The sequence below is a fragment of the Chiloscyllium plagiosum genome, unplaced genomic scaffold, assembly GCF_037043375.1.
Source record: "Chiloscyllium plagiosum isolate Xiang-an unplaced genomic scaffold, Cpla_swu_hap1 HiC_scaffold_36, whole genome shotgun sequence".
NCBI lineage: Eukaryota > Metazoa > Chordata > Chondrichthyes > Orectolobiformes > Hemiscylliidae > Chiloscyllium > Chiloscyllium plagiosum.
Window position 1 is genome coordinate 32,502,340 of NW_028270174.1, and position 17,273 is coordinate 32,519,612.

Sequence of the window (17,273 nt, forward strand, 5' to 3'; positions counted from 1 at the left end):
GCAATCGGTTTTCATCCCCTTATACAAGGGGAGATATACTAACATTGGATGCAGTCTAGAGAAGATTCACTAGGTTGATTCTGAGTAAGGGATTTCGTTAAGAGGAGAGGTTGAATAAGTTGTGCCTGTACTCATTTAGAAAATTATAGGTGATCCGACTGAAATACAGGGCTTGACAGTGTAGATACAGAGAGGTTGCTTCCTTCATGGAAGAGTCTAGAACCTCAGGGTATAATCTCAGAGTAAGGTGAAATGAGAGTTATTTTCCGAGGGTAGGCAACTCTTTATTGCAGAAAGCTGTCAAGGCTAGGTTGTTAAGGTTATGCAAAGCAGAGATAGATGGATATATTTTCAATCAGTAAGAAAATCAAATATTATGGGGATAAGGCAGGAAAGTGGAGTTGAGGTTTAAAGATGAGCCACAATCTTACTGAATGGTGAAACAGACTCAATGGACCAATTGGCCTACTTAGATGATACGATGGCTATATATGAAAATGGATACAGAGATCCTGAAGAGGATGCCAAAAGATCTGCATGGATATTACCAGAACGGAGGTCACTACAATCAGCATAAACATATAAAATTACTTTTCTTTGAAAACGGGGTATACAAGTACAAGTCCATCTTCTAAAAATGATGAAAGGGTTTTATAGCTTCGAGGAACCATGCCAATTGTGAGGAATGAAAGGCCACAAATACAAGATCGTTGCAAATAAATCATCAGAAATCTAGAAGAAACAGTTTTTATATCAGAGTGGCAGGAACATGGAAAAATGAGAACTATTTAAAGGGAAACATATGGGCAACAATGGGTTGGACATTTGAACCAATAGCATTAGAAGACTAAGGATGGAAAGAAGTTTCAGTGTTGTATAAATGCTGTCCTGAACTGGTCGGGCAAAATGGACAGTTTCTACACAATTAACAGAATTATGAAGAATTAGTCATTTTGAAGTATTGAACTGGAGCACCACTGAAAAAAAGACATTTTTACGAAGCTTTTCATCTTGTACACTTCAAGATAATTTGCAATAATGTCAATTTAAGGCGAAACCAACATTTACATTACGTGAAAGGAGATAACAGATTGGCTGGCAAGTGAACTGATTGGTGGTGTTCATTGCCTAGGCTAAGCAGAGTATTCCAAGGTCCAGGATAACGTGTTGAGGGATGCGCTGAAGCTTGGGGCAGCTGCCGCCAAGGCGCGGTGGGGAAAGACCACCGTGTAACATCTGCCTGCCTAAGAAGAACAGGGGGCCCACCAAATCAGTTGGGCTCCGCTGACGCCTCAGCAGAAGAGCTGGATAGTAAATGTACAGACTTGCACATAGGAAAAATAAATTTCAATGTTTGTATGTAAATAAATGTAACGTGTGCACAAGAAAGGCATGACCAATTGTATAGAGATCCAAATAATTTTATGAATAAAGTATATTTTTGAAATTAAAAAAACTTGGTTTAATATTTGAACAAAGCCTGACAGTTAAATGTGAATCATTAACTGAGACATTCTCCACAGTAGAGAATTGTCCTGACAAGCACAAATTTAAAGCTTCAACAATGTCCTTTATAACCTAATTCTATTTACTAATCAGTTTCGAACAAAAATGCTAAAATGCAAGGTGAGCATGGTCACAATACTTCGAAACTAAAAAGGTGATTTACAAAAATGAGGAAAGAATTAACATGATATAACATAATGCTGGAAAGTTTAAGGAAAGTTGAATCTTGGAACTGATCCCATTACATTGATGAAACTGACACCAGAACAACAAACAGGCTCATTAAATATAATTAACTAAAGAGTACACAGCCAAGGTACTGAATGGTTGTGATGGAGCACTAACTAAAATATAACTAACTTCCTACAGTTATTTATGCTTTCATTAGAAAAAAAATCACCTGTGTAATCTTCCTGTACAAAAACTGACATTTATTCATTATAAATTGGAAAAGAATACAGAATAGAGATCTTAATTAGTTCAATAAACCCCACTACAATTAAAACTAATTATAAATTGAACTGTAGGGGACTTACATCATTGATGTTTATCCACATATTTTGTATATTTTTATTAATAATTGAAGGAAAGTATTTTTCTCTTTAAATTTGTGCTTGTCAGGACAAATCTCTGCTGTGGAGAATGTCTCAGTTAATGATTCACAGTTAACTGCCAGGCTTTGTTCAAGTATTAAACTAGGTAGTTTAACTCTGCTTAGCCTCGGCATTGGTGGTTTTCATTTCTCATGACAATCAGTTCACTTGCCAAAGTTTTGAAATTACTATAGACAAGATGTCTGATGAAATTTCCACTAACAAATATGAAATACTAAGTTCTGGAATGACAAAAATCTGGAAATTTACTTGAAAATTTAAGTGTTTTTAAAAATTAATTCATGGGATGAGCACTTTGCTAGCTAAGCCAACATTTATTGCGATCCCTAAATGCACAGTGGGAAGTTAAGAGTCAGCCATATTGATCTGGGTCTGGAGTCACATGTAGGCCAGACCAGGTAAGATGGCAGTATCCTTCCCTAAAAAGGACATTAGTGACCCAGATGGGTTCCCCCCACTCCACCCCCTGACGACTAACAATAGTTACACATTGTCATCATTAGACCTTTAATACCAGATTTCTAGTGAATTCAAATTCCACTACTTGCCATGGTGAGATTCAAACCTGGGTCCCAGGTCCAACAATAATGCTACTTGATAAATTGTGGGTCAGCTGTTCATTGTAAACAACAGACTACAGAGTGAGAGAAAAATCAGGCTTGCAGTCAGTACAACTTCTGGTTTGTTCACTTTTTTTTTTTACCTACAGCCTCTGCTTTTGAACTCAATAGAAATCCAAATCCTCCACATAATATATCCTAATTTCTCCAAATAAAATGTTTAGATAGACAGTCTGCCCTCACAAGAGAACTGCAAATTCTAGTTCATTCCACTGTTGGTCATTTTACGTCACCCCAATTCAAACATTTTGTCTGTATTACTTTCTCACTACAACTCCTCATGTTTCGAATGCTAAAGTCAAACAAAAATGCCAGTTCATCAAGGCATAAAACAATCTGATGAAGTACTTGAAATGTCATACTCTTGTGCAATTGTGTTACAGAAAAATTACACTTTAGAAACAGCACTTTAAAAAGTGTTGGCGATGTAATCACATTACAGCCAACACATTTTAAAAGTCTGCGCTTTAGAAACAGTGCCCCTAATTCATCAATCATGTTACAGCAAATTTGCATTAACGAAATGCGTGTAATAGCAGAATGTCCTGTACTGAATTAATTACAGAAATAAAATTTTTGACAAAACCAGAGAAATTATAATAAGAAAGCATAACTTTGAGTAAAGGCTAAATAAATCACCCTTATTCACTCCTCATTCCACCCTATCATGAATTCAATCAACCAGCTAATCGGAAGGGAAAGTCCATGACCTTCAAGCAAACTTCAAGAATATCTACCTATCCTCACACTTCATAATTTACCATTCTAACTCTGTTATACCACAAAATATATCTTCCTCACAGCCCAAAAACTATTACTCTTCATGACTGAAGATCTTGGTCTATTCTCAGACTGAATACATTTCCTCAAACAACATTTATCTAGCTCATTTAATTAATACAACATCTGAAGAAGACAACCTTTACACCACCTTTTGCAAAGGAAAGCTCAACCTCTGGAATGTTCACTTGAAGAATTTGGAAAAGGAAGTTCTGCCAATTCCTGATTCACAGCAATGTAGTTGACTCTTAACTGCCCTCAGAAATGGCCCAGGAAACTCCTGCCTCATTTGCATATCATGCACTGCAGTGTCTCATAAAAGGACTGAAACTTCAACAGGCCACCTTCTGGATTAGTGGTACTGGAAGAGCACAGCAGTTCAGGCAGCATCCGAGGAGCAGTAAATTCGACGTTTCGGGCAAAAGCCCTTCAGGCTCTCTGCCTGTATTCCTGATGAAGGGTGGAGAGATAAGTTAGAGGAGGGTGGGGGTGGGGAGAAAGTAGCATAGAGTCGAGTTTGTTTCAAGACATGGTTGAAGAGCCTCAGGGCAGAGGAAATGACCTGAGAATTGCAGTGGGAGAGGGACTCCTAGACACTTGAAACCACACCAGGAAACTGGGCCTTGTTGACTTTTTTTTTAAAAAAAGCATTTTCCTTACTAATATCTGAGGTTTGAGCAAAAATTAAGAGAGCTGTACCACAGATTACTTAACAGCTTGAAATAGTCACACTCAAGGAAATTAGACTTTACAATGTTCCAGACTCCATCACCATCATACCTACAAATATCGTGTCCGAATCAGGACAAGTACAGAGGTGGCAGCACAGTTGTATGCCGTCATGTGGAAACTGACCTCGAGTCCTCAATATTGACTTCAGACCCCATGAAATCTCATGGCACCAGGTCAGATGTGGGCAAGGAAACCTCCTGATCATTACCCCATACCATAACTATGACTCCCAGAACTGATGAATGTATCCACCACCTATGGGCTGAAATGTGGCAGATGGAGTTTAATTCAGATAAATGCGAGGTGCTGCATTTTGGGAAAGCAAATCTTAGCAGGACTTATATACTTAATGGTAAGGTCCTAGGGAGTGTTGCTGAACAAAGAAACCTTGGAGTGCAGGTTCATAGCTCCTTGAAAGTGGAGTCGCAGGTAGATAGGATAGTGAAGAAGGCATTTGGTATGCTTTCCTTTATTGGTCAGCGTATCGAGTACAGGAGTTGGGAGGTCATGTTGCAGCTGTACAGGACATTGCCTAGGCCACTGTTGGAATATTGCGTGCAATTCTGGTCTCCTTCCTATCAGAAAGATGTTGTGAAACTTGAAAGGGTTCAGAAAAGATTTACAAGGATGTTGCCAGGGTTGGAGGATCTGAGCTGCAGGGAGAGGTTGAATAGGCTGGGGCTGTTTTCCCTGGAGCACCGAAAGCTGAGGGGTGATCTTCTAGAAGTTTACAAAATTATGAGGGGCATGGATAGGATAAATAGACAAAGTCTTTTCCCTGGGGTCAGAACTGGAGGGCATAGGTTTAGGGTGAAAGGGGAAAGATATAAAAGAGACCTAAGGGCCAACTTTTTCACGCAGAGGGTGGTACATGTATGGAATGAGCTGCCAAAGGATGAAGTGGAGGCTGGTACAATTGCAACATTTAAGAGGCATTTGGAAGGGTAAATGAATAGGAGGGATATGGGCCGGGTGCTGGCAGGTGGGACTCGATTGGGTTGGGATATCTGGTCAGCATGGACAGGTTGTTTCCATGCTGTACATCTCTATGACTATGACCTGAAGGATGCACAGAGGGTGGCAAGGATGTAATGTACTCTGGGTCTAGTATTTCATCACAATTTGGTATCACATGACCGACTGAACCAGCCATGCCCTCAAAACATCATAGTAGATACACTGGAACTGTGACAGGAAATGAGGGAACCAAGACAGAACAAGCTACTGGACACCTCTCAACAATCAACTTGTCACATATGCATCTGTCCCTGACAATATAGTTCGGAGCATCCACCACACGTCTTGTGGAGACGAGGGCTCTCCTTCACACAGAGGATGCTCGCCGTGTTGTGTCACACAACCACCTTGCTGAACAGGATAAATTCAAACAGATCTAACAATTCAAGATTAGGCAACCATTAGGTACTGTGAACCATCAGAAATAATATAATTGAAATCAATCATTAATGCATGACCCGACATATTTCCCATTCTATTATCAATCAAGCCTAGTTCAAAGAAGAGAGTGCAAGATGATATGTACGGGAATGACAACATTCTGGCAATGACTGGTGCTCCAGAACTTGCTGGGCCCCTAGCCAAGCTGTTCCAATGCAGTAACAACTCTAGCATCTTTTGGGGCATATGGAAAATTGCCCAGTTTTATTCAATCTACAAAACCAGGAGAAATACAATCTCGGCAATTATTATTCTATTAGTCTACTCCCTTCATCAGCAAAGTCTCAAAGAAAGGCTTTTGACAGTGTTATCAAACAGCATTTACTCAACAATAACTTTCTCACTGATACTCAGTTTGGCTTTGGCCAGGACTACTCAGCCCCTGACTTCATTGCAGCCTTGATTCAAACAGGAACAACATAGCTGAACTTAAGGGATAAGGTGAGCGTGATTGCCCCTAACATTAACTCAGCATTTGACTGAGTATGTCAAAGAAACATGCAAATCTGGAGTTGATGATAATCAGGGAAAACTCTCCATTACTTGGAGTCATACTCAGCACCAAACAAAAATTGTCGTGATTGTTGGAGGTCATCATCTCAACCCTAGGACATCACTGCAGGAATTCCACAGGGTAGCATCCTTGGCCAAACCATCTTCAGCTTTTTCAATAATGACCTCCCTGCCATCATCAGGAAAGCAGGGACGTTTGCTATGTTTACCAAGGCCATTCATAAGACCTCAGAGGCCGAAGGTATCTGTGTCTATACCCAGCAAGACCTGGACAACATCTAAGCTTGGGATGATAAGCGGCAAGTAATTCATGCCACAGTGTCAGACAATGACCATCTCTAATGAAAGAATTAGATTAGATTAGATTACTTACAGTGTGGAAACAGGCCCTTTGGCCCAACAAGTCCACACCGCCCCGCCGAAGCGAAACCCACCCATACCCCTACATTTACCCCTTACCTAACACTATGGGCAATTTAGTATGGCCAATTCACCTGACCCTGCACATCTTTTTGGACTGTGGGAGGAAACCGGAGCACCCGGAGGAAACCCACGCAGACACGGGGAGAACGTGCAAACTCCACACAATCAGTCGCCTGAGGCGGGAATTGAACCCGGGTCTCTGGCGCTGTGAGGCAGCAGTGCTAACCACTGTGCCACCGTGCTGCCCACAAATGGTTACCTCATCATTAAATGGCATTACCACAGTTGAAACTCCTTCCCCTCACCCACTCCACCATCATCCTCCTCAGGATTGCTTTTGATCAAAACCAGAGACTATCCATATAAACACTGTGGCTACAAGAGCAAGTCAAAGGCTAGGAATTCTGCAGTGAGTAATTTATCTGGTCTCCCCAGTGTCTGTCTGCCATCTTCAAGCTATGAATCAGCCATGTGATTGATTACTCACCATTTGCCTGGATGGAAGAAGCTCCACTCAAGCTCGACACCATTCAGGACAAAGCTGCTTGCTTCACTAGCATCTACCACTTTCAGCATTCTCTCCATCACCACATGCTACAATAACATCATTTATAAAGGTTGCATTGCAGTAACTCAACAAGACTCCTTCAACAGCGCCTTCAAACCCCACAGCCTCTGCCACCTAGGTGGACAAGGGGAGCAGAGACATGAGAACCACACCATCTGAAACTTGCCTGCCAAACCTGAAAGTATATAGATATCCTATTTCTGTAGCAGCACCAAAATCCTGAAGCTCCCTTCTCACAGCACTACAATGTCCCTACATGCTAACTATTGCAGCAGTTCAAGAAGGCAGCTCATCACCATCTTCTCAAGGGCAATTAGGAATGGGTGATAATCTTTGACCTGACCAGCCATGCCTCGATCTCATGAACGAATGAAAATTGTAATCTCAGTTTCTGGACTCTTGATATTATGATAGCATCTTGGGCAACCTGTTGTCATCCTTCTTAGTACTCCCACAAACAAAATGAGAACAAGTTCATTTCTGAGATTTCTGTTCAACACAGAGCTAAAAGTTCTAGGTTCAATCTACAGCCTTTCAAATGAACACATTCTCCAACTCTTGAATATCCTTCAATAGGAAGGACTGCAGATTATATCAAAATGATCAAGTCAATCTGACGAGTGCTGAATATTGTGTTAGCACCTGATTATATATATTACCAATATTAAAAGCTTCCCTGAAGCTTCAGGATGCAGTCACACTTTGAGGATCCCGAAATAGTGAAAAATTGTAAATCACATCAAATAGCTCAAAACAATACTATTGCTTTGTATTATGAATCAAAAGTGGAAGACAACTATGCCTACAAACTCAGCACAGCAAGCTATACATCAGCAACTATTAAAAAAGGGAAAGCAGATGTGTAATATGTTAAATGTAAAATATATTTAAAAGAGCAAATATTTCAGAGTGTATAATATATTACACCACAGACCAAAATATATAGCTCTTAAAACCTTTAACAAAATGATAAACCCAAATCCTTATTTTACATAAAGCATATTATTGTAACATGAAACAATTATGAATAAAATAGAATGAAAAAACCTTTACAATTTTGTTGTTGTTAAAAAATATTAAAGTAAAGGAAAATCAAACTTTGTCTTCTGTGAGATAATTTCAGGTTTTCTGTGTAATCCACTGCCATTAAGTTTGGCCCATTTTTAGAAACTTAGACAAACAAAATAATTCTGAGTTAACCTTGATGTTTTCTCTGCCGAGTTCTGGATTTCCTATGTATTTTCAATAGGCCTTCCTTTTCAAAATAGACTGAAGGCTTCTGGGCGAAGGAGGACAGTTCAGCGGAGTTGAATTTCATTTCATTACAGCAATGAAGAAGTGAAAGATGAAGACTTAACGTAGCATCAACACATCGAGATCAGCCTCAGCTGCTAAACAAAATAAAATGAATAAATCAAATTATTCTACAAATAGAACATTCAAACTACAAATCCTGCATCTCTTTTCCTTCAAATCTATTTACTTCACTAACAGAGTGGCATTCTGAGTTACAGAGACACTGTTGCCATAGTAAAGCACAGTACCTTGACAAAACAATTACATTTGTGTGCTGAGCAATTCACAACAAAAAGAGCAGTAACATTGGATTAATAATGAAAAAACATTGTGAACTAGTTATACCAATGACACTTATTTCTCTTTTCATTTGGTGTCATGGTCCCCCTCGCCATCAACTCATCTAAAGCACTGACTAATATTTCCACGGGTAGCAACATTTTGTATAAACTAGGGCACTGTGTGCCCGGGCCACTCAATCAGGTGTGGCAGAAGCCAAATTTGACCAGTTTGTAAACACGCAATAATAAAAAAAAAACAGGAGCCAGTACTCTAAATTTGATTTGTTACCTAATCTTCCACAGTGGCATGGGTTTTTAACTTCAGTCTACTGTTTGTACCTGAAACTTAAACTATAATTTGTACCAAAACTTATATTAGCTCCCATAACACAAGTAGGCATGGGTAACAGTGCTGAAAGATTCAATAGATATTTATTATAGCTCCTGGTATACACATGTATCATCGTCACAAACATCAACATCTGGACTAATATTAAAAAGATCTTTGGTTACAAACAGGCTCATGAAGCTTGGTACTGTCATTCTTCAAGCTTCCCTGGTGAAGATAATGTCAGAGATCTTTATACCTATTGCCTGGAAGTAGGAAAACTAATTAGATTGACTGCTTACTTGTATTCCAACCAAAGTCACGCAACTGAAACTAGCGTTGTGCTATTCGTTGTGGAACACCACTTCAGTGAATCCATGAAGATATATCCCTGTATTGATTGAAATCAGGAAAAAACTATAATTATACATATCATCCAGCTTTTTAAAAATGCACCTTTTTCATAAAGATATTGCACTTCAATACTTCGTACATGTACATACAAATACTTTGAGACACTCAGATCTATAGACTAAGGTCAAGTAGTCTTTGCGTGAATATACACATTCACAAAGTAAAACACTTAGTTTTCACTCCCAACAAGGCTGCACTTGTTTCCTAGCCCTAGTCAACCTAAAAAAGGTGATGTTGGACATTCTTGAAGTTTTCAATTCATAGTCATTCTTGGGGATATGGGTAAAAACTGAAAAAGCTGCAGAGACTGTAAATCAGAGACAAAAACAGAAATTGCTGGAAAATTTGTTTTCAGGCATTTCATCACCATACTAGGTGATACCCTGGTGACTAGGTTGAGGAAACTCAAACATATAAATAGAAAGCGGGTTACACCACTAGTGCTTCATTCAGAGGCTCACTGAATATGTTACCTGGTATGGTGATGAAATGTCTGAAAACGAACCTTGCATCCTGAACCTCAACCTGAGCTACAAATCTTCTCAAAACTCGCTAATTGCTGGAAAAGCTCAGTAGGTCTGGCAGCATCTGTAGAGAGAAATCTCAGTTAACGTATCAGTTTGAGTGATCCTTGCTCAGAACCAGGATACAGGAGTTGCTTACAAAAGTCAAAATTTGGTGCTGCTCAGGTACTTCTTTGAACTGGTGCAATCCGCATAGTAAAGGTTGACCTATAGTGCTGGCAAGGAGAGTGTTCCAAGATCTTGAATTACCTGGCTAGGTAACATCAGTGGTGACCTCCAAGTGAAGCAAAGCTGTTGTCTGTTGCTTTCTATTTATATACTTGTCCTGCATGGGGTTCCTGGGGTTTGTGGTGATGTCATTTCCTGTTCATTTTCTGAGGGGTTGATAGATGGTATCTAGATCTGTGTTTGCGCTTATGGCGTTGTGGTTGGAGTGCCAGGCCTCTAGGAATTCTCTGGCATGTCTTGCTTAGCCTGTCCCAGGATAGATGTGTTGTCCCAGTCAAAACTGTGTTTTTTTTTCATCCGTGTGTAGGACTACAAGGGAGAAAGGGTCGTGTCTTTTTGTGGCTAGCTGATGTTCATGTATCCTGGTGGCTAATTTTCTTCCTGTTTGTCCTACGTAGTGTTTGTGGCAGTCCTTGCATGGAATTTTGTAGATGACGTTGGTTTTGTCCATGGGTTGTACTGGGTCTTTTAAGTTTGTTAGTTTTTGTTTGAGAGTGTTGGTGGGTTTGTGTGCTACTAGGATTCCGAGGGGGTCTTAGTACTCTAGCTGTCATTTCGGAGACTTCTTTGATATATGGTAAGGTGGTTAGGGTTTCTGGCTATGTTAGGTCTGCTTGTCACGATTTGTTCCTGAGGAATCTGCGGACTGTATTTTTTGAGTATCCGTTCTTCTTGTATAGGTGATTCTCCTCTGTTTTCCGAAGTTCATCTGTGCTGCAGTGTGTGATGGCTCGTTGGAACAGTGTTCTGATACAGCTTAGTTTGCGTGTTGGGATGGTTGCTGGTGTAGTTAAGTTTTTGGTCAGTGTTTGTCGGTTTTCTGTATACGCAGGTTTGTAGTTCTCCGTTGTCCTTTCTTTCGACTGTGACGTCCAGGAATGCGAGTTTGTTGTCGGTTCCTTCCGCCTTGGTGAACTTTATGCCTGTGAGGGTGTTGTTGTTGATGTTAAATGTCTCTTTTATCTTGTTTCGTTTTGTGATGACGAAGGTGTCATCTACATAGCGGACCCAGATTTTTGGTTTGATGGTTGGTAGGGTTGTTTGTTCTAGTCTTTGCATTACTGCTTCTGCTATGAATCCTGATAGCGGAGATCCCAGGTTGGTGCCGTTGGTTTGTTTATAGATAATGTTGTTGAAGGTCAAGTGGGTGGTGAGCCACAGGTCCACTAGTTTCATGATGTTTTCGTTGGTAATGTGATTGATGGTGGTTAGGGTGAGTGTGATGGTCTCTTCTAAAAGTGTGGTAAGTGTTTCCTTTGCCATGTCAATGTTGATGGAGGTGAACAGTGCTGTTACGTTGAATGAGATCATTGTTTCGTCTTCCTCTATTTTGGTGTTTTTGATGATTTTTAGGAATTCCTGGGTGGAGTGGATGGAGTGCTGTGACACTTCTACTAGGAATTTCAGTCTTGCGTGTAATTCTTTGGCCAGTCTGTAAGTTGGTGTTCCGGGTAGTGAGACTATGGGTCTGAGGGGGGCTCCTGGTTTATGGATTTTTGGTAGTCCATAGAATCGTGAGGTGTTGGTCCCGTCTGGTTGCATTTCCTGGAATTCCGTCCTGTTTAATTGTCCGGAACTGTGTAATTTTCTTAGGAGATATGTCATTTTGTTTCCTAGTTGTGGGGCCGGGTCTAGCACCACCTGTTGGTAGGTGTTGGTGTCTGCGAGCAGTGCAATGGCTTTCTCTATGTAGTCCCTTCTGTTCAGGATGACTGTGAGCCGACCCTTGTCTGCAGGTAATCGGATGATGTTTTTGTCTTTTTTGGAGGTTTTCTAGGGCTTTCTTTTCTTGTGTGTTCAGTTTGTTTCCATCCCTCTTTAGGCTCAGTTGGAATACTATTCCAACAAGTCACCACACACTGCAGCACAGACGAACTTCGGAAAACAGAGGAGAACCACCTATACAACGTATTCAAGAAGAACGGATACTCAAAAAATACAGTCCGCAGATTCCTCAGGAACAAACCACGACAAGCAGACCTAACATAGCCAGAAACCCTAACCACCTCACCATACATCAAAGAAGTTTCAGAAATGACAGCCAGACTACTAAGACCCCTCAGATTCCTAGTAGCACACAAACCCACCAACACTCTCAAACAAAAACTAACAAACTTAAAAGACCCAGTACAACCCATGGACAAAACCAACGTTATCTACAAAATTCCATGCAAGGACTGCCACAAACACTACGTAGGACAAACAGGAAGAAAGTTAGCCACCAGGATACACGAACACCAGCCAGCCACAAAAAGACACAACCCTCTCTCCCTCGTAGCCCTATACACGGATGAAAAAAACCACCATTTCGACTGGGATAACACATCTATTCTGGGACAGGCTAAGCAAAGACATGCCAGAGAATTCCTAGAGGCCTGGCACTCCAACCACAATGCCATAATCAAGCACATAGATCTAGATACCATCTATCAACCCCTCAGAAAACGAACAGGAAATGACATCACCACAAACCCCAGGAACCCCATCCAGGACAAACATAAATAGAAAGGAGACAACAGTTTTGCTTCACTTGGAGGTCACCACTGATGATGTTACCTCGCCAGGTAATGAAACGTCTGGATATCAAACCTACAGCTCAGTGAGCAAACCTACACCCTAAACCTCAACCTAAGCTACAAACCTTCACAAACCTTGCAAAAAAGATCTTGAATGTTCAAGGTTGAAATGGTGACAATGTAGGTGTAAGAGAGAGAAGAACAAATGACAGCAAGCTGAAGCAAGCAAAAACAAACTGAAACAAATGGAGAACTGCTGCTGATCTTGTCTCAATGGTGTTTACAAAAAATGCAGCTTATTTGGCCCAATAATGAAATGCTGACTGTATTTACATGTCAGAATGGATGGTGATTAACGAGAGAAAACTGCCTTCCTACAGTCTTCTTGCTGTTTTCTCCTTAATGGTGGGTTAAGTTTGTGCCAAACTAGGAATACCATCTAAGTATGACATAACACATCTTAATCCACCAGTGGTAGCTGGTTTGGGTATCAAGTTAAACGCTAAGGTCATAATCCAAGCAAACTTGTCATCTTTGAACTCCTTCCATAATTTACAAGCATCTTTTTGTAAAGAGTGCATTTGTTCACTCAACTGATGAAAATTGTAGCGTATTTCTGATATGTTGATGGTGGAGGCACTCAGTGGAGTCAGGAGACAAGATAATAAATTAGAAACTACCTAGCTTCTCTTCAACTCTAGTATACATATTGCTGATAATAGTTCAGTTAAGTTTCTAGTCAATGGTGACCTCAAAGATGTGGATAGTGGCAGTTTGAGCAAGAATGGTGGCATTGAAGGTCAGGTGGAATTCACTTTGTCTTTTCTGCAAATGATTATTGCCACTCATGTATTAACTGCAAGGTTGGATGTTACCCAGAGGCCATTAGGCACTATTTCACAATTGCAAGGAGTTGTAAATGGAGCTGAAGACTGTGGAAGCAGCAATAAATAGTTTCAGTACTGACTTTCTGATGGTCAAAAATCTGTAAAACCATCCTGGAGCTGCAATGATTTGTCTCTCAACAGCCGTGAAATTCCACCTTTATTTCAGACTTTAGCCACTAGAGAATTTCACTTGAACCTCACAAACCTCTGATTTTCAGGCACCGTGATGCCATTAAGTCAAAAAGCCAAATGCAGTTAATGTTAGAAAATGGAGGTTAAAAACATTAAATGCTGGAAATACATGAACTGTCAGACTGAATCTGTGCAGACAGAAAGACAGTAAACATTTAAAGGTGATCAACCACTGACCTGAAACGGGGGACAATTTTCTCTTAAGACAACGAATAGAGATGGGTATAGAAGCAAGGGTGACTTAAGCTCATGAGCAAGTCAGGTTTACCTGCACAATTATGTTCTTCTCGCTCATTACACTTTTATGCACAGGTAACATGCAAATTCTATGAAAGTTCTGCCTCCTACCACTACCTTCCAGATTCCAATTTCCAGGCACCTTAATTGAAAAGGCACCCATACAGCACTTCACATTCTGCAACTTAATCACAACCTCTGATCAGCACTCCCACACACCTTAGAAATGTAGAGACCAGGCAAAAAGTGGCACTACACTTACAAGGTTTCCTTCGACATTTTCCAGAAGACTGTTCAGAAAAGGATGTTCTCTTCCCTTGACATGGAAAGACGAGATCAGCCTGACTGATGACCACAGCCCTAAGAGTTGGCTCCACCGGTCAGCATCTGGGGGCAGTTGAAGAGAATCTGGTTTCAATCTGCTGCTGATCTCTGTGTAACTGTCTACTCAATGCTTCATGCTCCTCAAGAGTGAAAGGTAAAATTATAAAATTGTGACTGGAGAGAACCTTTGCTGATTTGAGTACCAGACATCTCCATCAGAGACTTCATAAGCAATCAATATCTGTCACTTCACTGCAGCTTCCAACATAACATGACTGGCATCAAAATGTTACAGCCGCTCACATATCTGCCAGGATTTATAATTAAAACATAGGAGAACCTTCGACACTCAGTAGTACATTCACCTTCTCCATCTCTGACCTTTCATCACATCTAGGACAATGTACACATCTGATAACTTTCCACCAAAGGCTTGCATTGGACAAGAACACAACACAGGACGTTCTTTTGAGTTGAGCCCCTTTAAGCTCAGCCTCTGCTTGTATGCAGTCAGATTTGCTGACATCAACCAGCATGGTTAACTCATTTGGGCAATCTCTTATGTCCAGTCAGATTTTATGCCCAACACGATTAGCATTTCGCAACAATAAACCAGATTGCATGACTGAACCTTCTCTAAGCTTATCAACCTGGACATGCTTCTCTCCTAATATGAGATGCATCCAAAGAAACACTTCAGTTATGAAGGAGCCAAGTTATTTAAAAATGTGCACTCATAGGAGGATGGCTTTGAGCAAGGTACACATCTCATATGGCCAGGTGTATAAACATGCGTTTACCATTTTTGGTGAATATAATTCCAATGGGCTGAGCTGTGTATGAACATGTACGACAGATTCTCGACCAAGCTGATCCATCCGAAAGTGAACCCAGCAGCAAACCTAACTACAGAGAAACTCAGTTTTTGCCTTCCACCTAGTAAAGTTGTACCACCCTACCCTTCTAAAGCTCCAGCTGGACCTTGTGGTTACCACTCAGTAATTCTCTTTCTCACTCAGCATTTTCTATTTTTCTTCCATGATGCCTTGCTTAGTTGAATGCAGTACTGATGACATTCAGCCCATACCCAAATCCACAATTATTGTGGAGTCAACTGGTTCTGGTAGGGCACTAGTAAAACGTTCCTGAAGAAGTGCTTATGCCTGAAACATCTATTCTCCTGCTCCTCGGATGCTGCCTCACCTGCTGGGCCTTTCCAGCACCACACTTTTTGACTTTGGTGCTGGTAGAACCAAAGCTAAGCATCAACAAGCTGATTTGACTAAGTTTTATGGAAATATCAATTTTGCTATGAAGGTTATTGAAAATCGGGGCACTCTTTAAAACTGAATCCTTTTAGTTTTTCATATTTAGTATTGTCTGTGTAGGTTGAGCATTACAGCAATAACTATACTTCAACTAAATATGAACAGATCTCTAGTACATAAAAACCAAAGCCTGACATCATGAATAGTGAGTGTGGTACTGGAAAAGCACAGTCGATCAAGCAACATCAGAGGAGCAGGGGAATCGATGTTTCGGGCATAAGCCCTTTATCAGAAATGAGGCTTGTGGGTGGGGACTGAGAAATAAGTGGGAGGGGGTGGTGTTGGAGGGGGGGGGAGGTAGCTGGGAAAACTATAGGTGGATGAAGGTGAAGGGGAAGGTGATAGTTCAGGGAGACGGTGATGGACAGGTCCAGAGGGCGGTGTCAAGTTGGAGGCTTGGGACTGGGATAATGGGGTGAGAAAAATGAGGAAGCTGTTGAAATCCACATTTATCCTGGGTGGTTACAGGGTCCCAAGGTGGAATATGAGGCGTTCCTCCTCTAGGCGCCTCTGAACCAATCCACAAGAACATCTCTGAGACACCACTGCCCAGTGGCTGAACAATTCAACTACCTGCCCCTCCACCCCACTCAGTCAATGACATGCAGGTCCTGGGCCTCCTCCACTGCCAAACTGTTACCACCCAACGCCTGGAAGTGGAATGCCTCACATTCCACTTTGGAACCCTGCAACCACATGGGATAAATATGGATTTCAACAGCTTCCTAATTTCCCCTCCCCTACATTATCCCAGTCCCAAGCCTCCAACTCAGCACTGCCCTCTGGACCCATCCATCATTGCCCCTCTGACCTATCACCTTCTCCCTCGCCTTCATCCACCTATCACTTTCCCAGCTACCTCACCCCCAACACCACACCCCCCTCCTATTTCTCTCAGCCTGACCCACAAGCCTCATTCCTGATGAAGGGCTTATGCCTAAAACGTCAATTCTCCCACTCCTCAGATGCTGCCTGACCGCCTGTGCTTTTCCAGTACAGCACTCTCAATCATGATCATTGTTCATGAGGTTTCAGACAAGATTGTTCTGTGTCAAAGTGCTTGCCCCAAATAAGGTGTACCTCCTGGAATTGGTGTCATGACTCGGCATATTGACTGTTTGCAATGGATGATGTTGGAAGTTAGCTTGCTGGGTTGTGCTCGTCTGGATGACATTCAACACATTGGATACTCAAAGTACAAATTTTATCAGTAGGTAGCTTGCTGTGTGGATTGTTGAAGAGGTTATGACTTTTCTGTAATTGGTTTACTTCACAAACTCATAAGATACCCTTTTGAAATACAGTGCAATTCAGCTTGCAAATAACCTTGCTCTACGCATGTCCACAAATCGGCCTGCCACTGCAAAAAAGATGGGCGACTGGTCTGGTCTTTTTACACAAGAATGACACTGGAGCAAACCAGGCTTCCCCCATCCATAACTAGCAAGATAATTTTCTCAAGGTTGAAATGAACATTTACAACTTGCTGACAATTATCATTTGA

At 41.1% G+C, this 17,273-nt stretch overlaps 1 protein-coding gene across 10 annotated transcripts in view; it reads right to left on the reverse strand.

Moving 5' to 3' along the window:
* The window catches only part of inpp4b (inositol polyphosphate-4-phosphatase type II B), a 969,352-nt gene that overhangs the window by 879,382 nt on the left and 72,697 nt on the right, over positions 1–17,273 (reverse strand). For 7 of the 10 annotated variants that reach the window (XR_006309059.2, XM_043674147.2, XM_087980071.1 and 4 more), the window contains exons 2-3: positions 9,422–9,510; positions 8,415–8,605 (exon numbers count right to left, since the gene is read on the reverse strand). The exons of 1 other annotated variant lie outside the window; for it this stretch is intronic. Coding sequence is in view for 8 of the 9 variants with exons in the window: in XM_043674147.2 (XP_043530082.1) it covers positions 8,415–8,532 (118 nt within the window). In the remaining variant the exon portion in view is untranslated. Of the gene's footprint in view, positions 1–8,414; positions 8,606–9,421; positions 9,511–14,379; positions 14,505–17,273 lie in introns of all 10 variants that reach the window. 2 more of the 10 variants (XM_043674144.2, XM_043674146.2) reach the window with 2 other exon arrangements.